Source organism: Dreissena polymorpha, chromosome 15 (genome assembly GCF_020536995.1).
Source record: "Dreissena polymorpha isolate Duluth1 chromosome 15, UMN_Dpol_1.0, whole genome shotgun sequence".
NCBI lineage: Eukaryota > Metazoa > Mollusca > Bivalvia > Myida > Dreissenidae > Dreissena > Dreissena polymorpha.
The window spans coordinates 40988869-41016283 of record NC_068369.1 but is presented as its reverse complement, the minus strand read 5'-3'; the positions used below and the strand labels follow the sequence as shown (position 1 = coordinate 41016283).

The window sequence follows — 27415 nt, the reverse complement described above, 5'->3', positions numbered from 1 at the left end:
AAAAAAGCCAAAATCTGTGAAAAGGCACCTTTAAATGACATATTTTATACGCGTTTATCATCAACTATATTTGCACTTTGCTGCTTTTAGCGCACGTGGATCATGTTGTCAAGTTAAAATGTTTATTTATAAATATCATTTAAAGAAAGCATACTTTATAAAATTGTATGATGTCCTCTTTATTTTGTTTCTTTCTAAACATCATAACGGGGTGATAAACGCGACAAGAGGGCCTGAAAGGCACAAAGTCGTTCACCTGAGATACAAAGGAACTGACCTGCTAAGTGAAGCCTAAAGATATCTTTAGAACAAATGTTCTTACCAATTTTGATAGGAGTGAACTGTTACTGTTACTTTTAGAGTGCTTACAAGGGTTTACTATAGCCACATTAGGGTAAATTCCCCGACGCCTAGCGGCCATTTGCTCAACAGACCGGAACTATTTTCGAATTGATCCAAGATATCATTAAAACAAATGATATGATCCAGTGTTATGAAGATTGGAAATAAATGTGACAATTAGAGTGTTAACAAGTTTTTACTAAATCCATCAAACGAAAACTGCCCCGCCACCTGGCGGCAATCTTTTTCAACCAATCGGCACCATTTTTGTCCAACTCGTCCAAGATATCATTGGGACAAATCTTCGGACGAAGTTTCATGATGATCGAACAATAAATGTGGCTTCTAGAGTTTTAACAAGGTTTTATAATAGCCATATACGGATAAATGCCCCGCCCAAAGGCGGCCATGTTTTTCAACCAACCAGAATAATGTTCGAACGTGTCAAAGATATCATTTATGAAGAATCTTCTGACCAAGTTTCATAAAGATCGGACAAAATGTGGCCTCTATAGTGTAAACAAGGTTTTACTAGATAGCCATGTGTAGCTATATTAGGAAAAATGCAACGCCCCCTGGCGGCGATGTTTTTTTCAAGCAACGGTGACCATTTTCGAAGTCGTCCAAGATATCATTGAGACGAATCTTCTGACCAAATTTTATGAAGATCTGACAATAAATGTGGCCTCTAGAGTGATAACAAGGAAAATGTTGACGCCGCACGACGCACCACGGACGAAAGGCGATCACAAAAGCTCACCATGAGCACATTGTGCTCAGGTTAGCTTACACACATTGAATTATTGACAAAGTGTAGAAGTGCATGTTGGAAAAAATAATGCCCATTTATTAACTTATATTTAAATATAATTATGTAAACGTAAACATACGTTGTATAATCACTTTTGCAATAGTCTGTATACATAAATCATTTAAATACAGTGTTAATAATTTGAGTGGAAGGCTGTGTATATGAAATACACTTGCATTTTAACAATCAATTACAGTTGAAACGTAAAAGGCAATAAATGTTCAACAAAAAGTATCTAGTACGGATAGTCAGGAATCATGAAAAGTATATGAATAGACAGATACACAGGACAGGTAATCGTTGTGTATTTCTATGTTCCGGCATGTATACAATATGAGCCTCGCTATTGGACAACGGTACTTAATGCATGTACGTAAAGTGTCGTCACAGATTAGCGTATGCACACATCAGGGACACTTAATGCATGTACGTCAAGTGTCGTCACAGATAAGCGTATGCACACATCAGGGACACTTAATGCATGTACGTCAAGTGTCGTCACAGATTAGCGTATGCACACATCAGGGACACTTAATGCATGTACGTCAAGTGTCGTCACAGATTAGCGTATGCACACATCAGGGACACTTAATGCATGTACGTCAAGTGTCGTCACAGATTAGCGTATGCACACATCAGGGACACTTAATGCATGTACGTCAAGTGTCGTCACAGATTAGCGTATGCACACATCAGGGACACTTAATGCATGTACGTCAAGTGTCGTCACAGATAAGCGTATGCACACATCAGGGACACTTAATGCATGTACGTCAAGTGTCGTCACAGATTAGCGTATGCACACATCAGGGACACTTAATGCATGTACGTCAAGTGTCGTCACAGATAAGCGTATGCACACATCAGGGACACTTAATGCATGTACGCTAAGTGTCGTCACAGATTAGCGTATGCACACATCAGGGACACTTAATGCATGTACGTCAAGTGTCGTCACAGATAAGCGTATGCACACATCAGGGACACTTAATGCATGTACGTCAAGTGTCGTCACAGATTAGCGTATGCACACATCAGGGACACTTAATGCATGTACGCTAAGTGTCGTCACAGATTAGCGTATGCACACATCAGGGACACTTAATGCATGTACGTCAAGTGTCGTCACAGATAAGCGTATGCACACATCAGGGACACTTAATGCATGTACGTCAAGTGTCGTCACAGATAAGCGTATGCACACATCAGGGACACTTAATGCATGTACGTCAAGTGTCGTCACAGATAAGCGTATGCACACATCAGGGACACTTAATGCATGTACGCCAAGTGTCGTCACAGATTAGCGTATGCACACATCAGGGACACTTAATGCATGTACGCCAAGTGTCGTCACAGATTAGCGTATGCACACATCAGGGACACTTTTTGCCTGAACTAAATTTTCGCGAAGAAGAGACCTCCTTTAAACGAAAAATACAATAAAAGTCGAAAGAGTCGTCCCTGAATAGCCTGTGAGCACTGTACTGCCTCCATGTGAGCACTGTACCGCCTCCCTGTGAGCACTGTACCGCCTCGGGTTAATAGTCGTCCCTGAATAGCCTGTGAGCACTGTACCGCCTCCCTGTGAGCACTGTACCGCCTCGGGTTAATAGTCGTCCCTGAATAGCCTGTGAGCACTGTACCGCCTCCCTGTGAGCACCGTACCGCCTCCCTGTGAGCACTGTACCGCCTCCCTGTGAGCACCGTACCGCCCCCCTGTGAGCACCGTACCGCCTGTGAGCACTGTACCGCCTGTGAGGACTGTACCGCCTGTTAGGACTGTACCGCCTGTGAGGACTATACCGCCTGTGAGCACTGTACCGCCTGTGAGAACTGTACTGCCTGAGGACTGTACCGCCTCGGGTTAAAATGTGACGACTCTTTTACCACACATATTAAGCCCGGTATTACCAGAGGCAGAGCGAGGGTAATATGGATTAATTTGGAATGAACATTTTGAAGGTTGCGAACAGATTTCATGAAATTATGTGACGTATCAGTAACATTACTCTACACATGTCAGCTGCTTGCGATAAAAAAGAAAACATCGTTCATGTTAAATAAGATTCTTTACGTAGTATATTTTTAATGTTGTATTACTAATGTATTGTTTTCAACTGAAATAAATCAATATGTCAATATCGCCGGATAAACACGCACAATCTGAGGTATGTACATTATAAGTTTTAACTCATTACAACGATACTGCCCAAAGTCACCATTAATTAATTAATTAATTGATTAAGGTGAACCATTCAACTTCAAAGTTTCAAAATAATATATCACAAGAAACTCTCAAAGTAAACTATCAAAAGAAAAATTCAGACATATTTTCCGTGCTATGTGGTTCGTGCTTTATATCGCTACTTCCGGTTCCAAGACCGGAGGGTAACGTCGGCGTCGTCGGCGTTAACGGAATCTGTTGCGCGTTTGCTCCGTACGGATTCGCACCGGAAGTCAGTGGGTTAAACTGAAACTGCTCCTGCGAATGCGTTTGGAAATTCTGCAACTGCTGTTGGTGGTGCGGCTGATGATGATTCTGCTGCTGATGAGGGTTGTGAGACTGCATCGACGCGAACGGCCCCTGCATCTGTGGCATACCGCTCGACGGGACGCTGCCGGGCATTCTATGCATGGGGAACTGAGATTGGCGCGACTGTAGGTGTGAGTTGAGAAGGTTCGCAGAGAACTGGTGAGACTGTTGTGGATGGCCCGGAGAAAATCGGTCAATGGAGAGAGTCTGGTGTGGTTTATTCATGCGTTGAAGCATTTGTTGTTCATGTTGAGGTCGAGGATGTTGCTGCTGCTGGGTAATTTGGTTACGATGATACAATTGTTGATGAGGATGTTGATTATGTTGATAATGGTCTTGCTGTTGTTGCTGCTGAGGATGTTGCTGTTGCTGATGATGGTGCTGCTGCTGCCGTTGGTGCGCTAACTGCCGCTGGTAAATGTTTGCACCGGGTCCATGCGTCATACCAGACATCATGTTTTCGTTATGTTGTGGGATGTGTGCTTGACTATCCATTTGAGGACGGAAAAACGGAGCGTGACCAGCATTGGAATGAAGGCCGCCATGCTGGTTAGGAAACCTCGTACCGTGTGTTGCGTTTGACAACATTTCCGGCATTGGCGGGTGTGTTCGCGATATATTGCCCTGAGGAATCATTCCACACTGGCCATCCATGGGCGCTTGTCCCCTTGATGCCATTTGCTCTTCCATGCGCCGTCGATGCAGTTGCTGCATCATTAGGTAGCGCATCCGGTCTTTGGTAGCCTCGTTCCCGTAAGGATTCGTTTCTGCAGTAGGCTGGCTCATCTGACTTGATGTCAATCCATTACTTTCAGGCATTCCACGCATACTGTTCATTTGGAACTGATCGTGATTTTGCATTAGAGGGCCGCTCGCGGACATAGATGTGTTGACTGGATTAACAGAGGCTCGAATGTCTGTCAAAAGTTCATTTACTGACGCTCGAGTTAAAGGATTTGACATTTCGTCTGGATAGCCGCCGCCTGGCGTTATATTCCTCATCAGTTGCCCATAACGGGAGGCAATGAGATGTCGGCGCTCTGCTGGCATGGCTTCAAACTCAGTCTGCGATAGACCCACGATTCCTCTGTTCCCGGCCACGTAGCCAGGAGCCCTCTGTCCCATACTCATTTTCATCCGTAATTCTTGGTCATTTGTCGGTCCATTCGTATGGGCGATATTTTCCACATGAAACCCGGAAAATGGCGAGGTAACAGGACGGGGACCATTCATGTACTCGTAACGAGCGTCTTGTGGTCCCGATGGCAGAATGTCTCTTGAAGTGCGACCCGTTTGATTGCCACTGGTGTGGCTCGTGAGTTCATTTAAGAGCGCCTCTGTCTCGTCGCCGTTCATCCTACTAAGCGGGCCGCAAGGGGATACGATGTCACCTATATTCGGTACTTTATGGTGAAGGGTGACGCTCGCGCGACGCTGCTCGGCTAAAGATAACGGACCGTGATCGGCAGATTTAGTATCACACGATTCACTGTCCAATGATTCTGTAAAGTTCACACTGTCGGGTTTAGAAGATGCGTCCGACGTGGAGATCATAAGAAGTTCACCGGTAGGAATAGGATCGATCGTTTTGGTCTTGAGAATAGTAGAAGCAGATGAGGCACTTCGATTTGAGTAAATTGTGTCCGAGTTCAAAAATGATAGATCAACACTCACTGGACGTTTTGCACTGTTTTGAGATTTCAATGAGGTGTCCGTATCGTTCTCTAAGAGCTCGCGGAGCAGTTCTGAGTTTCGGAGAATATCCGGTTGTGGCAGGGTGACATTTTGGCTGATTGAGTCAAGTTTAGGTTTAAATTTGGCTGTACTCGTCGTACTAGTGACATGTACAGTCGACCCCAAAAATCGGCCATTTATTGCACTTTTCGTGTCCGGTCTGTCCGCATCCGACTGAATGAATTTGTCCAGTATCTTTTCAAAGTCTTCCAGCTGTGCCTCGAATGTAAGTGTTTTCTTTTCAACATTCACTGATTGGTCATTCGACTGATACGCAAAGCTGTCGGTTCTTTGGAATGTCCAGTTACTTCCGTCTGAGGTTTGGAAGGACTGTTCGGAAAAGAGATCATTTGTAAATTTCTCGAAGTCTGAGTCACTCAAGAATAGACTCTCTTCATTTATAAAGCTTTTCTCTTTTGTACATTCCTTTACAGTTGGTTTAATATCTGAAAGGGATTCTGAAATACCATTTGTGTTCGTTTTAATAGTGTCTTTAGTTCCATTGACGGATTTAATCGAGATCGTTTCTTTCGAAATGTCATTTTTATGACTAAGAGGAGTAACTATAGCGACTGGAGGACACAAATCAATGGCAATGTTATTGAAGGCACTCGAGAGATGTGTTTGAGATTTGGGAACATGACTATTGTGTTCAATCTCTGTTTTAACTGCAATCGCAGTCTTTGCATTATCACAAGGTACCTCCGACTGGTCGGTGTCGGGTTCTAGTTTAATCCTCTTAGCTAAAGCAACATCACTTTCGTCACATTCGGAGACACTTCGCTTCCTTTGGAAGTTCATGTTTTCATTCTGATTGCAATCATATTCAATACTTTCTGGTTCCTGTTTCGCCAATTGTTCATAATCGTTCGGGTTTTTTTTATATTCCTGAAAATTGTTTTGAACTTCGGCTTCTTGAATTTGATTCGCAGCATTCTCTTCGGCCGTACATTTTTCTAGACCGGCTACTGCGTTCTCGGTCTCAGAACTTCCGAAGTATATTTCGGTTATATCGTTCTCATCAAATTCGTCAAACAGACTTTCCAGACTGCTCTTTTCACCGGACGGACTAGTGTGTTCGTCCGTAACATGACCAAGGCTGTCGATTACATTCAATACGTGTTGAGAGGAACATGCCGACGAATCTGTGATCTCGGTATTATCTGAAATAAAATAATTAAATATTCTTTAATATATTACGGATCATTGTAATCACTAGTTTGTGTAACTTGTGGATAAAACGCTGTCTTAATGGCTACAGAAATTACTTTCTACAAATGAGAAATTAGTGGCTTTTAACTTTTTAAACATAATTCAAATTTGGAGTTTTCGAATGGCATTTCAACTATTCGAATGGCAATCATTTAATAGTATATTCGAATATTAGAATATTTTTGGCAATTTCTATAAAATAAGAACGTGTATCTCTGGCATATTTTCAACTCGCGCATGATCTGCGTTTTTAAACAAACTGATAAAATTAAAAGGAGACATGATAATACCCAGCATGTAAACCGATGATTGTTACTATAGTGATGAAACCCAAAATGAAAACAGATACATTTGTCTATATTGCGTATATTTAATGGCTATAACGTTTTTAAATAAAAGATAAAATACATGAAGATTTTAGTAAACTAAAACAACATTATCAGTAGAGAACAAGAGGACCATAAGGCACTAGGTCTCTTACCTGAGACACGAAGAAACTAACTTGGTTTGATATGTTTTGTAATAACTGTAGTTTTAATATAGTTTTAAAACTGTACATACGTATTTTTGTCTAAGAACGTATATGAAAAACTAATCGTTTTGCCTTAAAAGTTAAACAAGAGGGCCTGAAAGGCCCAAAATCGCTCACCTGAGATAACAAGATATTATTGGGACAAATCTTCTGATCAAGTTTCACGAAGATCGGAAAATAAATGTGGCCTCTAGAATGTTAACAAGGTTTTACTATAGCCTTATAAGGAAAAATGCCCCGCCCCTTGGCAGCCATGTTTTTCAACCAACCGGCATCATTTCCGAAGTCGTCCAAGATATTATCGGGATGAATCTACTGACCAAGTTTCATAAAGATCGGACAGTAAATGTGGCCTCTAGAGTGTTAACAAGATTTTACTATAGCCACATAAGGAAAAATGCCCCGCCCCTTGGAAGCCATTTTTTCAAGCAAACATAATTATTTTCAAACTCATCCAAGATATCATTGAGACCAATCTTCTGACCAAATTTCATGAAGATTGGACAATAAATGTGGCCTCTAGAGTGTTAACAAGGTTTAACTACAGTATAGCCATATATAGCCATATAAGGAAAAATGCCCGCCCCTGGTGGCCATGTTTTTAAAGCAACCAAAACCATTTTCGAACTCATCCAAGATATCATTGGGACAAATCTTCTGACCAAGTTTCATGATGATCGGAAAATAAATGTGACCTGTAGAGTGTTAACAAGGTTTTACAATAGCCAAATAAGGAAAATAGCCCCGCCCTCGTGGTGGCCATGTTTTTCAACCAACCGGCATCATTTTTGAACTCGTTTAAGATATTATTGGGATGAATCTTCTGACCAAGTTTCATGAAGATCGGACTATAAATGTGGCCTCTATAGTGTTAACAAGATTTTACTATAGCCTTATATAGCCATATAAGGAAAAATGCCCCGCCCCTTGGCAGCCATGTTTTTCAAGCAAACGAAACCATTTTCGAACTCATCCAAGATATCATTAAGACAAATCTTCTGACCATATTTCATCAAGATTGGACAATGAATGTGGCCTCTAGAGAGTTAACAAGGTTTTGCTATAACCATATAAGAATAATGCCCCGCCTCCTGGCGGCCATGTTTTTCAACAAACCGGTTTCATTTTCGAACTCGTCCAAGATATTATAAGGACGAATCTTCCGACCAAGTTTTATGAAGATCAGACAATAACTGTAGCCTCTAGAGTAATAACAATATTTTACTATAGTCATATATAGCCATATAAGGAAAATCCCCGCCCTTTGGCAGCCATGTTTTTTGAGCAAACGTAACCAATTTCGAACTCATCCAAGATATCATTGAAACCAATCTTCTGACCAAATATCATGAATATTGGACAATAAATGTGGCCTCTAGAGAGTTAACAAGGCAAATGTTGACGCCGCACAACGGACAACGGACGACGGACAAAAAGCGATCACAAAAGCTCACCATGAGCACGTTGTGCTCAGGTGAGCTAAAAAATACAACAAGTAACCTCTTGGAAGGAGTCGATTTTTACCTCAGCATTAAAAGTATGTATGCAATATTAAACCTTTGGCGTTCTGCGAGGGATCCAGCGTCACCATGTCCTCAGCAGCTATGAGATCAGGCGGGGTGTTCTCTGGCGCCGACTCGCCTGGTTTCTTCATGCCTTCGTGAACACCTCTGACTCTGCTCTGTAAACCATGGGGTCTGAAACAATATAAATGAGTCTCGGTCTATAAAAACGGGGCTTAATGCATGTGCGTAAATTGTAGTCCGATATCAGTTGGTGTAGTCCGCACAGGAAATACACCTTGCGCTTTGATTGGATTTTTCGTTAACAGGTAGTTTCATCAAAATTAAAATTCAGTCTATACAGAAAGTGTCGTCCCTGATATGCCTGTGCGGACACTGAACGCAAATTCTCTAAGCCCTGTTTTCAGAGAGCGTGGCTCGATTTGTTATGACTAACTATGTGTTGAGATTCGTATTAGACGTTGTGTTTCATACATTCATTGTCCATTATAGTCTTGTCATGTTCATTTGATATGATTAAGATGCGGTGTATATGCATACACACCCGATACGACTCGAGTTAGTCTGTTCAACAGGCCTTAGGTTAACGGAGTTAGCCTGTACGGACAGGCAATGGTATTACCATCATACCATTTGGTATGGGGTTAGCCTGTAGATAACCTGGATCAAAGATCTATAAATAAATAGTTTATTTATAGATAACGAAGGAAAAGGGATAAGGTCACGGTATCTCGATCTCTCGATTATTTATTGAAAATAATGAAGAAAAACGCCCTTTTAGGTCTTGAACTTTAAAAAAAATGTGAAATATGGAATGCAAATATTTATGTTATTCAAGGAATTTAGAACATTTTAAGATTGAATATAATAAATGCTAAAGTGAATCTATCTTGTTACCTCGTGGTTTATTTGTAATACCTGTGAAATGTACAATAGATTCAAAATATTGAAAAACACTATGCATTTGTTGATACATGTAGTTAAATTATATTTAAGTATGCAATAGAAAAAATAATAACAAACAAAAAGTATGAACGTAATTTTATTTAATTATTTTTTTTAATTAATTACCCATCTATTTATCTAATTATTAATTAATTCATTCATTTATCCTTCCATCCGTTCGTCAGTTCGTCCATCCGTTTGTTTGTTCGTTTGTGCGTTCGTTTGTTTGTTTATTGTTTGTTGGTTGGTTGGTTCGTTCGTTCTTTGGTTCGTTCCTTGGATCATTCGTTTGTTTGTTCGTTTTTGTTTGTTCTTTTGTTATTTCGTTCTTTTTTGATTTTTGTCTTTGTTTAATTCTTTTTTTCGTTTGTTCGTTCGTTCGTTCGTTCGATCATTCATTCGTTCGTTCGTTCATGCATTTATTCATTCATATATGTATTTATGTTTTAAACATTTTTGTTTTGTTTTTTGTTTTTATTTAATTATTTATGCGTTCATTCATTCATTAATCTTTCCATCCCTTCGTCCGTCCGTTTTTTTCCGTTACTTTGTGCGTTCGTGCGTTTGTTCATTGGTTCGTTCGTTTGTTAATGAGTTCGTTCGTTTGTTCTTCCATCCATCTATCCATCCATCCATCTATCCATCCATCCATCCATCCATCCATCCATCGATCGATCCAACCTTCCTTCCTTCCTTCCTTCCTTCCTTCCTTCCTTCCTTCCTTCCTTCCTTCCTTCCTTCCTTCCTTCCTTCCTTCCTTCCTTCCTTCCTTCCTTCCTTCCTTCCTTCCTTCCTTTCTTCCTTCCCTTCCCTCCCTCCTCCCTCCCTCCCTTGCCCTCCCTCTCCTCCCTCTCTCCCGCTCCCTCCGTCCCTCACTCAGTCCCATCCGTCCTCCTCCGTCCCTGCCTCCGTCCTGCCTCCGTCCAGCCCTCCGTCCCTCTCCTTCCGGGGGTTTTTTCCCCATCCCTCCGTCCCTGGCCTGCCGGTTCCTGCCTCCGTTCCTCCCTCCGTGCCTCCCTCCGTTCCTCCCTTCCGTGCCTCCCTTCCGTTCCTCCCTCCGTTCTCCCTCCGTTCCTCCCTCCGTTTCCCTCCCTCCGTTCGTCCATCTCCGTTCCTTCCCTTCCGTCCCTCCCCTGCCCGTTCCTCCCATCTTCGTCCCTTCCCATCCGGTCTCCTCCCGCTCCGTCCCTACCCTCCGGTTCCTCCCTCCGTTTCCTCCCTCCGTTCCTCCCTTCCGTCCCTCCTCCTCCGTCCCTCCCTCCCACTCAACAACCCCGCCTCCATTCCTTACTTCCTCTCCTTCCTTCCTCCTTCGCCTTCCTTCCCTCCTCCCTCCCTCCCTCCCTCCCTCCCTTCCTCCCTCCCAGCCAGCCAGCCAGCCAGCCAGCCAGCCAGCCATGCCAGCCATTTATTCATTCATTCATTTTTTGATGTATTTAATAATTTATTTACTTATTTTGTGTTCAACCTTTTAGCTTTTTTAGTTAATTAAATGTATTTATTTTCTTTTTAAATATATTGTTGTAACAAACATGCAAAATAAAATAAAATTATAAAAAAAAACGTTCTAAATTGAAATAGTGTAGATTACTAACATTAAATAGAAATAACTTCGGTTAAGTACCATGGGTGCTTTTCACAGTATATTACAAGTTTAAACTCTCACAGACGAGAAAACGTTCAAGGCACGTTATTAAATAACTTAATAAATTTATGCGCAAAGTTGGTTTCTATCACAGCACATACTACATTTGAAATAAACAATCGCTTGCAAGACATCTAATTGGACAGAGATGCATTTATATTCCTTTATAAAATACGATTTTAAGCCTCAACTTATCTGTTGACTTTTAAGTAAGATATCATCTGCCTCCATAGGATGCTTTTTAGGCGTTTTATTATTTACTTAATTGTATGTGTCGTCCTCGGTTGTCTCCAGGTTTCTAGAAAATCACTTCTTTGATGTCATCTATACTCTTCAATTAACGAGTCAACGGCGCTATTTTCAGACGATTTTTTATTTCAAAATTGGATTCCATATTATTTTGGCCATGCTTTCTAAACAAACATGTTTCAACAATAAAACAGCGGAAGTCTACACTGTGTATTAGCAACCTGCTGTGGTGACCCCTTTCTTATCTATTTGAGCGTAAAGTTATCTGATATAGATCAGACATCGGCCGGCTATTAGTCTGACTTAAATTGGTTGTGATCCCTAAATCTTATCCATTTAAGCGTCAAGTTTATTCATATAGATCAGACATCGACCGGCTCCGTTATATATTAGTCTGACTTAAATTTTCTGTCGTAAAGTACAGGTTAGATTGTCCAATTAAGAAACGCGAGTAGTCAAACATGGGTGATTAGAATGTGTGGAAAGACAACTGCGTCTAAATGAAATACTTAAATACCATATAGTTCAATCGTTGAGAACAGACGTATGCTACATACATAATATGCTATATGACTGATATTAGGATGCATATAACAGTGCTTAATGTAGTTCAAGTTATATGTACGCACACAAGTGTTTAGTTTGATTACACTTTTGCATTCATTTACTTGATACTGCCACTATGGTTTTCTTTTCCGGCAAATACTATAATTAAGTGTATAAAAGTGCACGGGAAATATGATATGCCCTTTTTAATGATTTATAAATTATATCAGCAGGACTTCAAACTGTCATACGTAAATATACAATACACTACATAAAACATTTGATGTGTTTGATATGCGACTTAAAACTTAAAAAATCAGTAATTTAAATATAACGTTTTATTTCAACCTTAATTTTCACGATCGGGATATGTACCGAGCATCGTTAAAAAAGGATACTTCTTGCTACCATTATCGTAGTTTCATATAAAAAAAAACACATTAAAGAGTCAATTGCTTTAGTAAATTAACAACTATAGTTTTTATGTAATTTCGTATTAAATCTTCAAACTAAAGACAGTCACACTTCAGATAATCAATATACTTTTAATATAAATTGAAACAAAGAAAGAGTCAAATAAATAACCTGTGGCATTTGTTTTCGCAGTCTCGTATTGTTAAGCAATAGAAATTACAGTTATCACCATTATTAAAAGTGGCTTTATCGCATTAAGGGTTCAATAAACAGGACAATGTTGCATGACACACCGACATCAATCACCTGTCGGCATGATATGTCATAAGGTACCCAAGGCACCCTTCCTCCTGCTATGTGACGATATCACCAATCGATTTTTGTTACTTTATTCAACATGCATTTTGTTTTAACGTGGCAGCATTAACATAATATGCATTTAATATAATACAATACAAATAATACAAAATATATAAAGAAATGAAATAAAAAATATAAAAAAATAAAAATTATGATAATGATGACGATGATAATGATGATGATGTTGTTGCTGTTGTTGTTGTTGATGATGATGATGATGATGATGATGATGATGATGATGATGATGATGATGATGATGATGATGATGATGATGATGATGATGATGATTACGAACGCAGAAAAGCTCGAACGCACATACGAACGAACGAACAAACAAATTGACGGACGCATGAACGAACGAACAAAATAACAAACGAGCGCACGAACGACCGACCGACAGGCCGGCCCGCTCGCTCGCTCGCTGACTGACTGACTGAGTGACTGACTGACTGACTGACTGAGTGACTGACTGACTGACTGACTGACTGACTGACTGACTGACTGACTGACTGACTGACTGACTGACTGACTGACTGACTGACTGACTGACTGACTGACTGACTGACTGACTGACTGACTGACTGACTGACTGACTGACTGACTGACTGACTGACTGAAAGAAATTACGAACAAACGAACGAACCAATAAACCAATGAACAAGCCCACGTACGCACACACGGAATAAATAGATAAATAGATAGATAAATAAATAAATAGATGAATGAATAAAGAAAGTAAGAAAGAAATACATGAACGCATGAATAAACGCATGAATGAACGCGTGAATGAATGAATAAGTAAATAAATAAATACATAAAAAAATACATTAATACATAAATAAATACATTAATACATAAATAAATGATTGAATGAAACCCTGTTCTGCTTACAATAATTTGATTATTATTTTTGGTATTTCATACTTAAATATAATTAAACTATAAACAAATCCCTAGTGATTTCAAAATTATTAATCTATTCACTGTCAGTGTGCAATATATTTAATCTTAAATTGTTCTAAATTCATTTATTAAAATATAAATTTATAACCAATATTTCCATTCTTTATTGGTTTAAGACCTAAAAAGGCGCTCTTCTTCATTATTTTCAATAAATAATCGAGAGATCGAGATACCGTGACCTAATACCTTTTCCTTCGTAATCTATAAATAAACTATTTATTTATAGATCTTTTATCCAGGTTATCTACAGGCTAACCCCATACCAAATGGTATGATGGTAATACCATTGCCTGTCCGTACAGGCTAACTCCGTTAACCTAAGGCCTGTTGAACAGACTAACTCGAGTCGTATCGGGTGGCATACATAAACAAATGAAACTATCTTTATGACAAAAGAGATAAGATATCAATAAACAAATTAGCATACATAGTTAACATAATAAAAGATAGCGTAATTATATCGTTACACAACTACAACACCATGGTAAACACGCTAAAAAAACTTGCTAACAAGTTCATCGAGTGTTGTTGTTTTTTCGTCAGTTCTTTAAAAGGAACGGCACGTATGCGAGAACTCTGGGCTTATTTTCAATTAATTGGTCCTTATTTGCACGCGCTCTTTCAACCAAGATAGCCCATATCTGATTCATACAAATATCGCAGCTAAAAATCACCGTTAAGACCAGATTGTAATATTTCTTTACAGTTTGTTTTTCTTCGTGGACGAGTTTTCCAAACAGGATTCGAGACCGACATGTTGTCACGTTGTTGTTTTTTTTCTTCCAAAAAAGAGCGAAGAGATGTGAGGACCATGTATGAGATAAACAGGAGATAATAAAGCGTTTTAAGTGAATTATACTGATAAGTATAACTAATATAATAACATTGCAATACCAATAATTATTGGCCATAATACGAACACTTTTGTGCGTTAAATGGTCGTTGTAAGTGCAAAACATTATCTGGGTAAGAGTTTTGATCGTGTCGATGCTAACGACAGTGACGATGTTATTTGCTTATTTAAAGTGTGTGAATAAGCTATGGCAACTGTGGGACACGATATTAACTATTCATAAAATATTCATCCCATAATACCAACTACATGCTGAAATCCCAGAGTCTGAGATTAAACATTTTTATATCTATATGTATAACACTTAATCACCAGGATACAATTTTAAGAATCATAGTCGACGATCTTTCTATAGACAAATAAAATATTGCTAATTCAATAAAAATGTAGTTTAAAGTCCAAGTTGAGCAAACAACTGTCTTATCATATAATCATCGAACTAAATTCGGCATGATCGTTGTTTTTTGAGCAATTAACAAACCGTTGTCGATCTGCAGATAATTGTATAAGTATGGAACTGATGCTTTATTATAAAAAATGAATTTATTATCTCTTCTTTGTTTAAATAACACTAATACAAATTCCAAATCTTTGTTTATTGACAGCTAAACACTAATAAATCGAATTGTATTATTTGGTTATGTTACGAACTACTACTACTTACAAAAACTCGTTCGTTGTCGCTCGGGTGGCATGTGCAGGGTGGGGAACGGTGTTGGCAGATGAAGTGCTCAAAACGTTAAACAGAGGAGAGAGGGGGGGGGGGGGGGGGGGCTTGATTAAGTGATTAAGGGATACCTAACCAGCATTGCAGTCGGTCCGTTATCAGATATCGGGTCCAAATTTAGAAGAAAAATAAATACATGTATTAAGATTAAACCGCTGCAGTGTATAGATTCGCTTTAGTTTACGCCAAACTATTGCTGCTGAGTGTCACTCAATACGTTGGAGATTTAGACATTTTCAGACGACAGGGTTTCGTTAAAACAAACATGTAAAGTTGGTAAATTAAGGAAATACGGAAGTTTAAAAGTTCCCGAAAATAACTAAGGTAAGTCGTATACGATTTTTTTTATATTGAGAAGTTTGCGTCCATACTTAGATATGGTCAGGTTGTTTTTATACTTTAAATAATTCAAAGAAATGAAGATGATAGTGATTATGATTATCATAACGACACTTACAGCAACAGTGGTAATAGTAATATATAACAGCAATAATAATAAAAATAAATAAATAATAATGATAATAATAATGATAATAATAATAATAATAATAATAATAATAATAATAATAATAATAATAATAATAATAACAATAAGGTAGTAGTAGTAGTAGTAGTAGTAGTAGTAGTAGTAGTAGTAGTAGTAGTAGTAGTAGTAGTAGTAGTAGTAGTTGTAGTAGTAGTAGTAGTAGTAGTAGTAGTAGTAAGTAGTAGTAGTAGTATTAGTAGTAGTAGTAGTAGTAGTAGTAGTAGTAGTAGTAGAAGTAGTAGTAGTATAAATAATAATAAAAAATATATAATAATAATAATAAATAATAATAATAAATAATAATAATAATAATATTAATAATAATAATATCAAGAGCACCGCATAACGGGTGCCACGCTCGGCTGTGAAAGCTTGTCAGAATTTTTTTTTTAGAGGTCACAGTGACCTTTACCTTTGACCTAGTGACCCAAAATTGGGCGTGGCGTGTAGAACTCATCAAGGTGCATTTACATATGGTTTCAAAGTTGTAGGTGGAAGCACTTTGATGTTAGAGGAAAATGTTAAGGTTTTAGCACGGCGGACGCCGAACGGCGGACGACGAGCTGGCTATGACAATACCTCGGGTTTTCTCCGAAAACAGCCGAGCTAATAATAATAATAATAATAATAATAATAATAATAATATGTGAAGTCTAATAGTGTAATTAAACATTGTTCTAAGACCGTGTTTAGGGGCCTAAGTCGAAATAGGTCTATGTATGGCACGCCTGAACCACAAAAAAGAGAAAAACTAAGTTTAAGTAACTTAAACTTAGTTTTTCACTACTTAAACTCAATTTAAGTAACTTAATTCGAATTAACGCTACTAAATGCATTAAGTAGTTAAGAAAAGTCTATGCATGTGTCCCCATTAACAGACTTGTAACCAAATTGAAACTCGAAATGTACCCACCACCACTATTACTAACACTACAATAACTATACCACAACCAACACCACCACTGCTACTTCTTTTACTACTACTACTGGTGACTACGACTACGACGACCACTTATAATTGCTGCTGCTACTTCTACTGCTACCCCTCCTCTTCCTTCTCCTCCTCATCCTCTACTACTTATTCCACTAAGGCTACTGCTAATACTACTTCCACTAAGGCTACTGCTACTACTACTTCCAATTAGGCTACTGCTACTACTACTTCCACTAAGGCTACTGCTACCACTACCTCCACTAAGGCTACTGCTACTACTACGTCCACTAAGGCTACTGCTACTACTACTTCCACTTAGGCTACTGCTACTACTACTTCCACTTAGGCTACTGCTACTACTACTTTCACTTAGGCTACTGCTACTACTACTTCCACTTAGGCTACTGCTACTACTACTTCCACTTAGGCTACTGCTACTACTACTTCCACTAAGGCTACTGCTACTACTACTTCCACTTAGGCTACTGCTACTACTACTTCCACTTAGGCTACTGCTACTACTACTTCCACTTAGGCTACTGCTACTAATACTTCCACTTAGGCTACTGCTACTAATACTTCCACTTAGGCTACTGCTACTACTACTTCCACTAAGGCTACTGCTACTACTGCTTCCACTAAGGCTACTGCTACTACTACTTCAACTTAGGCTACTGCTACTACTACTTCCACTTAGGCTACTGCTACTACTACTTCCACTTAGGCTACTGCTACTACTTCTTCCACTTAGGCTACTGCTACTACTACTTCCACTTAGGCTACTGCTTCTACTGCTTCCACTAAGGCAACTGCTACTACTACTTCCACTTAGGCTACTGCTACTTCTTCTTCCACTTAGGCCACTGCTACTACTACTTCCACTTAGGCTACTGCTACTACTGCTTCCACTAAGTCATGAGCATTTTTCGAAACCTAAACGCAGATTTCGAAACCTAAACGCGGACCCTAAGTTCACGGTCAATGTTACAGGGGTCAAATTTTGTGTGCGTTTGGAAAGGCCTTGTCCATATACACATGCATACCAAATATGAAGGTTATATCTGAAGGGACATATAACTTATGAGCATTTTTCGAAACCTAAACGCAGATTTCGAAACCTAAGCACAGACCCTAAGTTCAAGATCAAGGTCACAGGGGTCAAAATTTGTGAGCGTATGGAAAGGCCTTGTCCATATACACATGCATACCAAGTATGAAGGTTATATCTGAAGGGACATATAACTTATGAGCATTTTTCGAAACCTAAACGCAGATTTCGAAACCTAAGCACAGACCCTAAGTTCAAGATCAAGGTCACAGGGGTCAAAATTTGTGAGCGTATGGATAGGCCTTGTCCATATACACATGCATACCAAGTATGAAGGTTATATCTCAAGGGACATAGAAGTTATCAGCATTTTTCGAAACCTAAACGCAAAGTGTGACGGAAAGACGGACGGACAGTCCGATCACTATATGCCCTCCTTCGGGGGCATAAAAAGAACAACTTCTGCTTCTTTCACTGCTTCTGCTACTATTTATGCTACTACTTATACTGCAACTGCTGTGGATGCTTTTACTGCTACCGATACCGCTATTACTACAGTTAACAACTACATGTACCAAGTATTGTAATTTGTAATTCATTTTTTTCTATGAATGTGACTATATGTGCTTCATTTTCAAACCGAAAGACATACTATGAGAGAGGGGCCTGACGGATGTTATCAGTGGAGGCACTTCAACTCGTTCACACACATAGTTGCCATGTATTTACGTTTGCGTTCTCTGATAAATCATTTCCTTACAAAAAGTGCACTGTGGATTGACAAAATACTGTCCATGCAAACAGCCTTATCACCATGGACATTTCATGCCTCTAAATACATGTTATTCTCAGAATTAATCAAAAGACTCATGCTGTTTTTTTTTAGTTCAATGCAAATGATAATATTAACAAGAGCACCGCCTTGCGGGTGCAGACCGCTCATCTATTTTCTTTTTATAGGTGAAGGGACTCTCATTTTCAATCACAAAGGAGGGAGGGGTGGAGTGAAGAGGGGTGCATTGTGTGGGGGTGTGGACATTTATTACATTATCTTCCAAAAATGCCAAAAAAAGGGGAAAAAAATCGGGAAGGGGGGGGGGGTTGGGGGGTCGGGGGTATGGATTCTTGGGTGCGATGGTTGGACAGTATTTCAAACATAAAATAATAAAAATAAATATTTGTGTTTTTTTAACCGTTTAAAAAAAATGGGGGGGGGGAGTATAGTGTGAGGGTGTGGTGGTTATTTGTGAGATGATCTTAAAAAAAAAAAAAAAAAAAAAAAAACAAAGAAGAAAAAAATTTGGGGGGGGGGATTCGGGTGGGGGGTTGGGGGGGGGGATTCTTGGGTGCGATGGTTGGACGGTATTTCAAACATAAAATAAGCAAAATAAATTGTTTAGTTTTTTAACCGTTTAAAAAAAAATGGGGAGGGGGTGGGGTGGGGGGAGGTATAGTGTGAGGGTGTGGTGGTTGTGAGATAATAAAAAAAAAAAATAGGGGGGGGGATTCGGGGGGGGGGGGGGTGGGGGGGAAGTGGGGGGGGCACGGGCGATGGTTTGGGTGGAGTTTATTGTAGTATGTTAGGTAAGAGTTGTTTTGTCAAAGTATCAATCAAATCTAATCATAAATAAAGAAGTTATGGCAATTTTAGCAAAATTTAATAATTTGACCTTGAGAGTCAAGGTCATTCAAAGGTCAAGGTAAAATTCAACTTGCCAGGTACAGTAACCTCATGATAGCATGAAAGTATTTGAAGTTTGAAAGCAATAGCCTTGATACTTTAGAAGTAAAGTGGATCGAAACACAAAATTTAACCATATATTCAAAGTTACTAAGTCAAAAAAGGGCCATAATTCCGTAAAAATGACATCCAGAGTTATGCAACTTGTCCCTTTACTGTACCCTTATGATAGTTTGCGAGTGTTCCAAGTATGAAAGCAATATCTATGATACTTTAGGGGTAAAGTGGACCAAAACACAAAACTTAACCAAACTTTCAATTTTCTAAGTATAAAGGGCCCATAATTCCGTCCAAATGCCAGTCAGAGTTACATAACTTTGCCTGCACAGTCCCCTTACGATAGTTAATAAGTGTTGCAAGTATGAAAGCAATAGCTTTGATACTGTAGGAATAAAGTGGACCTAAACACAAAACATAACCAAATTTTCAATTTTCTAAGTATAAAAAGGGCACATAATTCTGTCAAAATGCCAGTCAGAGTTACATTACTTTGCCTGCACAGTCCCCTTATGATAGTTAGTAAGTGTTGCAAGTATGAAAGCAATAGCTTCGATACTTAAGGAATAAAATGGACCTAAACACAAAACTTAACCAAAATTTTCAATTTTCTAAGTATAAAAAGGGCACATAATTCTGTCAAAATGCACGCCAGAGTTATCTAACTTTGCCTGCCCAGTCCCCTCATGATAGTAAGTAAGTGTACCAAGTTTGAATGCAATAGCATTGATACTTTCTGAAAAAAGTGGACCTAAACGCAAAACCTAACCAAACTTTTCAATTTTCTAAGTATAAAAAGGGCACATAATTCAGTCAAAATGCACGCCAGAGTTATCTAACTTTGCCTGCCCAGTCCCCTCATGATAGTAAGTAAGTGTACCAAGTTTGAATGCAATAGCATTGATACTTTCTGAGAAAAGTGGACCTAAACGTAAAACTTAACCGGACGCCGACGCCGACGCCAAGGTGATGACAATAGCTCATAATTTTTTTTAAAAAAATAGATGAGCTAAAAATGTTATTAACGCTATTAGAATTTTATAGCACAGAAAATGCGCCATTATAATGACAGAGAACTACATGTATTATGGTTACCCAATGCAGGGCAACATATTTTTTTCCATCTTTGCATTTGATAGATCACCGCAGACGGGCAAACTGTGGCCGCTGGTGTTTAAGGGTGCATCCCGTTTTACGCCCATACTTATAGCACACCTATAATTACTTCCTATTTGTAGGTACCATCTCAAATGTTCGTTATTCATTTAATTGTGGATTAATTTTGGGTGGTCATTAATAAGGACAATTCGCACAAGTGTTGCTGCTTTTGTTTTGTTAACAGATAGAAATATGAAGGGGAGATCTTTATTTAGATTTTTTACAAGTTTTATTTCGGAAAGTTAACTATTAGTCGTGGGTAGTATCCCAATAAGGCTACATTATCTTCAAATACAAACACTTATCAGTTGATGACTCATCCGGGCACTTCAAGTGTAACATAATGAAGATTCTGTTACCGACACAAACAATAAGAAGTGCAGAAAGGTTAGAGTGTAATAGTTCTTGTATCTGAACTTTATTCAAAATGAAAAGCAATCGGTGTTTTGGTTGTTGATATGATAATGATCGTTAATGTTCGTCTGTGTTTTATACGGCTTTAACTTGATTAGCGCTGTTCTTTAGTGTTCTTGATATTGTGATATTGCTCATTTATTTTAATTCATGATATTGCTCATTTTTGGTCACCGGTCTTCTTGGTGTTGTTATATTGTTGTTATTATTTATGTTTTACAGTGTTCTTATTGACGTTGTGAAATGGGTCATCAATGATCACATTGTAATTAGGTAATGTGATATAAATCATCATTGTTCACTAGTGCTGTTGATGATGAGATGTGTATCATAACTGTTCATCAATGTTTCAGACGACGTGATACCGACTACCGGTATTACTGTTCTAATTGTTCTTATTATATCAATGTCTTTCATAGAGTGATGTTTTCATCAGTGTTTTAAATATTTTGAAAATTTGCAAATAATGTAATTTGTAGAACAACCAATGCATGGAGATTGTATCATTTTCAATTTAACATTATCTGACGTCACTCTGAACACGGAATAGTGGTGGCTATTAAGCAGTTACCTGAGGTCACATTAACCCTAATTCTTACCTGTCAACGTAAACATATAGCAAATTAAAGCGAGTAATGCACAACAGAGGACCTGAGCTCATATTGACCCTTAGTCTTACCAATAAACGTAAACATGTACCAAGTTAAAGCGAGTGATGTACAGCGGACAACTAATAAGTCATGTTAATGCACTTGATGAAGTTTATTATAGTGTCGTAGAACTGCCATACAAGGATCGCGCTTGACCAACATTTCATTGAGCGATAATGATCGCTTTAACAACCTATGCATCGTGTTGACCGCATAAGTTTCGCGGAAAGAGATCACGTTTAGTAATTAGCGTTTGCAAAAAAGAATCGGGTTGCACTAACTTTTAACGATATTAGTTTTGTATTCGAAAATTAATTTACCTGTATGAAAATAAGAATACTTGATAATTGTCACTAAAATAAATTACCTTAATTGCATATAGGAATTTTCTTATTTACTAACGTGAACCTTAACGCAATAATATAATTGTTTGTAATTAAGTATATGTTAACGTAAATCATAACACGCGTATTTTACTTTTACCTCTTGACTTTTCCCGAACTGTTCAGCGATATGTTGCTAGCGAGAATAACATGTTCGGTTAGCAGTGGATAGTACACGCGACTCATACCAAGGCGACCCGGGCACAATCCCCGTTCCCGCCGCATATGTGAGCTTGGTTGGTAATATCCATACCGGAAAGGGGAGTTCCCCCCCCCCGGATTCTCAGTCTTCCCCACCCCACAACATAAGCCACACCAAATTTGATAAATCTTTCATTAAAAAATGGCTGGATAAAGTAGCTATAATTCCAAATTTCGTCCTTCGTGAGTCTAGATAAGTCTAGATAAGTTAGTTAGTTAGGAGTGTTTGGATACATTCCGAGTCCGCAATTGCCAAATAAAGCAGCCTCGGGCACGGAAGGATCTCATAAACTTCGAAATACACACACTTATCACAATAATATTCCTGTTAATAATTAATTCTCTGCTCGTGTATTTCAAAACCCTTTAATATTCCTGTTACCACTAAGTGTTCAGAGTTTTTATTTACTGAAATCCTGATGTCAGTTCGGGGCACATTCAGGACAGGTTTAAATTAAGCACAAACATTACTGACAGAGAGGACTATCGCAAACACAAACAAGATAAAAGATAAACAACACGATATTACTGGTGTTCACGTGATAAATACAAAAAAAATGTATCGCGAAACTTACATGGTTATCGTATGATAGTTATATGCAACCACAATATTTCTACCGAGATTACACGCAAGATAATTAAAGTAAACACATGGGCCAGAATTAAAATATCTTCAGGTTCATCTCACGCGACTCATGCTTTATAAAGGGGGGAGGTAGGCGAACTATAATTTTCAGATTTTTTTTTCGCACACCATGAAATACCCATATCATAATGATTACTATAAAGTAGTGTATCATTGTATGTGTGTGTGTTTTTAGTACAGTTCTACATCGTTAAGTGCGTAATATGGGTCTTTGCTATTTATAGCTAATATTTTTGGTTGGTCGTGGAGAGGAAACAAACAATATCCTTATTATGACCTGAGTGTATTGTTATTGTTGTTCAAAACATGCAAATATTAGATGTGTTGTTGTTTAAGCTCTGTTTAAGTCTTGCATTATAACACCAGTCACACACGTTTGACAACACAGCAGTTCTTTGCCCCCTGTGCCGTGCCAAATCCTGTGGAAAGGCCTGCAACTGCGCAATAATTGGTTAATATTAGAAAACCAGATAACATACGCGTATTGACATCTCATGTTAAGAAGGGTTACATTTAATGTCGATATACTTAACTGAACTGCGAATATAGCACATACGTGTCTACAATGTAACATCATCATAAGATTTTTGTGATATGAATGAAAATTCAAAATTAAAAAAGTTAACGCTTAAATAGCATCAAAAATCTATCTATAAACACGTTAACAGATATCTCCTATAAATTTCAATGGGATAGTTTACCTGATCCATACACAGGACATAAAATGTACCCTTAATACATAATGCACGATGCGAAACTTCGCTCCTTTATTATTGACAGATATATCATTAGAATGGATACGTTAATAGTTGACATACCTTCCTCACATGGAGTTCCACGTATTTAAACTCCCTGAATTTTTTCTTAAAGCCACTAAATCCCTTTCACAACAAAGTTCACAATTTCAAAATAATAGTGATTGTTATTTGTGAGCGTACAGTTTTATGACCTAAATGTGTAAACTGATAAATATTGCAGCAGTCTATTTCCCGTGCATTTGTTTATTTACACATTCTGACCATTGGTCAGTTTTTGCATTACGAATTTCTGCACAATTCGCCCCGGGACATTTATCTGTAACGGTGATATCAATAAAACCACTGGTTTCTTACTGGCGATTGCGCAATGTGACGTCACGAGCTATGGTCTTATACATTCAATATACTTGCCATACACCGTTGATTGGGGGTATTGTCAGCAAATGATTTGTTTGCAACAAAGTGTGGCAAGGTTTGACTAATTTGTCAAGCTTCGTTTACACATTTAATAACTATCTACGCCCGGGTCATGTGTGACATATGCCTGTGCCGTGAAGTGCTGCATTTGACCAGGTGTAATTATTTTATAGAGTAAAACTATTTTTTCGGGTTTATATAGCTATCGATGTATTAATTTCGTTAATAAAATTACAAAATTATATAGAAGTCTTTAGGATGTGTAGGAACTGTGAATCAAATCCCATCCTGAATCTACTCACCTGTTGAGATCGAGTTACTGATACTTGAATATGACGAGTTTCTGATACTTTCCTATGATAAAGGTGATGTTGTTCATAAAACTGTATGATTATAATGATAATAATTATTATTATTATTATTATTATTATTATTATTATTATTATTATTATTATTATTATTATTATTATTATTATTATTAATATTAACAACAACAGAAACAATAATAAAATAATAATAATGATTATAATTATAGTAGTAGAAGTAGCAGCAGCAGCATCAGTAGTAGTAGTAGAAGTAGTAGTAGTAGTAGTAGTAGTAGTAGTAGTAGTAGTAGTAGTAGTAGTAGTAGTAGTAGTAGTAGTAGTAGTAGTAGTAGTAGTAGTAGCAGCAGCAGTAGCCGCAGCAGCAGCAGTAGCAGCAGCAGCAGGAGCAGCAGCAACAGCAGTAGTAGTAGTAGAAGTAGTAGTAGTAGTAGTAGTAGTAGTAGTAGTAGTAGTAGTAGTAGTAGTAGTAGTAGTAGTTGTAGTAGTAGTAGTAGTAGTAGTAGTAGTAGTAGAAGTAGTAGTAGTAGTAGTAGTAGAAGTAGTAGTAGTAGTAGTAGTGGAAGTAGTGGAAGTAGTAGTAGTAGTAGTAGTAGTAGTAGTAGTAGTAGTAGTAGTAGTAGTAGTAGTAGTAGTAGTAGTAATAGTAGTAGTAGTAGTAGTAGTAGTAGAAGTAGTAGTAGTAGTAGTAGTAGTAGTAATAGTAGCAGCAGCAGAAGTAGCAGCAGCAGAAGTAGTAGTAATAGAAGTAGTAGCATCAGCAATAGTGGTATCAGTAGTAGTAGTAGTAGTAGTAGTAGCAGCAGCAGTAGTAGTAGTGGAAGTAGTATTTTTAGTAGTAGTTGCAGCAGCAGCAGTAGTAGTAGAAGTAGTAGTAGTAGCAGCAGCAGCAGCAGTAGTAGTAGCAGTAGAAGTAGTAGTCTGAGCTTTATTAATTTAATGACGTACACAATCGGAAAATTATTTATATTTGTGATAATAACGGATACATATTTTTCAGAAAAAGAGCTTTATCGAAGCGAAGATGCGAGGGTGTGAACACTACATATTTGCTGCACACGGAGGACTCGTGTAGTGTTCCACACGAACCACAATAAACAAATGTTAGTCATCAATAAAGGACAATCTCTATGTGACATTATGGTCGTGGTTGCAGTCTTTCTGCTTCTGACATAAACTATAATGGTAATTATAGGGGTGCACGTGCAGCACACATTCATCCACTAAAGAAACGTTCAAGAGAAAGTTGAGTCTTCGCCAAAAGACACTTTAATACGTTTTCAAACGTATGATGTTTGTTGGTATAGTTCTTTAAAATATACCAAATGATATATATTTTAAACCGAAAGTTGTGTTAACAGTTTATTTTTAAGTTTTAAAAAAGCGCAAATGCTTGAAGAAACAATGGCATGTCTTGGTTGCGGGTATAACAACGGACCAGACTTTTATAACTCAGCGGAAGAGGAGAAAATCGCGCGCACGCGCAATAAGCAGATATGCAAAGCGCTGAAAGAATACAGGCGTCAGGACCTCAGAAAGCTCAAACTTCTACTTCTTGGTAATTGAATCTTTATTTTCACGCACCTTCTAATGCTACCTGGGGTTAGAACGCAAATATTTATATATATATTATACTACAATTTGCTTTACTTGTTAATACACACACTGAAAATTTTTAACGTTTATATAAAAAAACGCAGTCGTAGACATAACATGGACATTGTACGTTCAGTTGATATAAAAAATCCTGCCCATAACCCCATATTATATGTAGTATATTGTCCAGAGAATAAAAGAATACACTTCATTATTTTAACAAGCACGTGTTAATATCCCACCCGTGTAACCAGATCGAGGATCGTGGCTATTTCTAGGTCCCGTTAGATAAAATGAGCTGCGTTCTGAGAAAACTGGGCTTAATGCATGTGCGTAAAGTGTCATTCCAGTCCGCACAGGCTAATCAGGGACGACACTTTCCGCTTTTATGGTATTTTTAGTTTCAATGAAGTCCATCCTTACCGAAAATCAAGTTTAGGCGGAAAGTGTTGTCCCTGATTAGCCTGTGCGGGTTGCACAGGCTAATCTGGGATGACACTTTACGCAATGCATTAAGCCCATTTTTATCAGAACAAGGTTCAAATAATGCATACTGAACACCCTCACCCAATCATCATATCACATTTACAAGGAAACTAATAGAGGTACTTATACCATTTTATTTTCTCGAATCCAATCTCTGTCCCAATAGGAACCGGGGAGTCCGGGAAGAGCACGATCACCAAACAGATGCGGATCATTCACATCAACGGCTTCGAGACGAGGTGAGTACAGCAGCCCGGTGACGGCAGTGGTTGCTACCCGGGTTCAATTTCCATTCAAAGTGCACGTCAAGTATGCTTGTGGTCCCCATAATTGAGATGTTTCTCCGGGTTCTCATATTTCCACCACTAAAAAAGAATACACCGAAATGTTAGTAAAAACTTAATGGAAATGGCAGCCATTATTCAAAATTCGTCTCATATTGTGCTAGACTGGAAAGTTAATTACTAGTCAGTAGACATGCGGGGACACACTCCTGGTCCCTACATAGTAGAGGAGACGAGAAAGGCGATCATGGGTCTTCTATATTGCAAGACATAAAGCAACTTCTTCACTTAACCTGTGTTTAACGTCCCACGCGAACCAGAGTTAGAAGATTAAGTATACCGGTAGATAAGAATCGAACCTGCGACTCATGGTTTGTGAATGAGCGCGAACCGTGCACATTGACGTTAACTTTTATTACATCTGAATGCACATGAGCCGCTCTATGGGAAAACAGGGTTTA

At 38.4% G+C, this 27415-nt stretch overlaps 2 protein-coding genes across 4 annotated transcripts in view; one reads left to right on the top strand and one right to left on the bottom strand.

The window, feature by feature from the left end:
* Positions 1-154: 154 nt before the first annotated feature.
* On the bottom strand, positions 155-27221 carry LOC127860465 (homeotic protein female sterile-like). 3 transcript variants are annotated; one of them, XM_052398549.1, is made up of 3 exons: positions 26800-27221; positions 8725-8864; positions 155-6586 (listed from the first exon to the last, which is right to left on the bottom strand). In XM_052398549.1, exons 2-3 carry the CDS (start codon positions 8819-8821, stop codon positions 3465-3467), a joined length of 3219 nt encoding a protein of 1072 aa, XP_052254509.1. In that variant the 5' UTR covers positions 8822-8864; positions 26800-27221; the 3' UTR covers positions 155-3464. The 3 variants fall into 3 exon arrangements, with proteins under 3 accessions (XP_052254509.1, XP_052254508.1, XP_052254507.1); XM_052398548.1 differs by lacking the exon at positions 26800-27221 and adding an exon at positions 23909-24103; XM_052398547.1 differs by lacking the exon at positions 26800-27221 and adding an exon at positions 22344-23043.
* LOC127860469 (guanine nucleotide-binding protein G(s) subunit alpha-like) overlaps positions 15548-27415 on the top strand; it is a 23860-nt gene continuing 11992 nt past the window's right edge. The window contains exons 1-3 of the mRNA XM_052398557.1: positions 15548-15716; positions 25589-26146; positions 26837-26909. Coding sequence (XP_052254517.1) covers positions 25978-26146; positions 26837-26909 — 242 coding nt within the window. The 5' untranslated portion in view covers positions 15548-15716; positions 25589-25977. The remainder of the gene's footprint in view (positions 15717-25588; positions 26147-26836; positions 26910-27415) is intronic.

Excerpts from the sequence above, each read along its gene's own strand:
- LOC127860465 (XM_052398547.1), bottom strand. The coding sequence starts at position 22,468 with ATGCGGCGGGAACGGGGATTGTGCCCGGGTCGCCTTGGTATGAGTCGC. Across the intron at positions 8,865-22,343 it reads AGTTCGGGAAAAGTCAAGAG|ACCCCATGGTTTACAGAGCA; the intron begins GTAAAAGTAAAA and ends ATATTGTTTCAG. Across the intron at positions 6,587-8,724 it reads TCCCTCGCAGAACGCCAAAG|ATAATACCGAGATCACAGAT; the intron begins GTTTAATATTGC and ends ATTTTATTTCAG.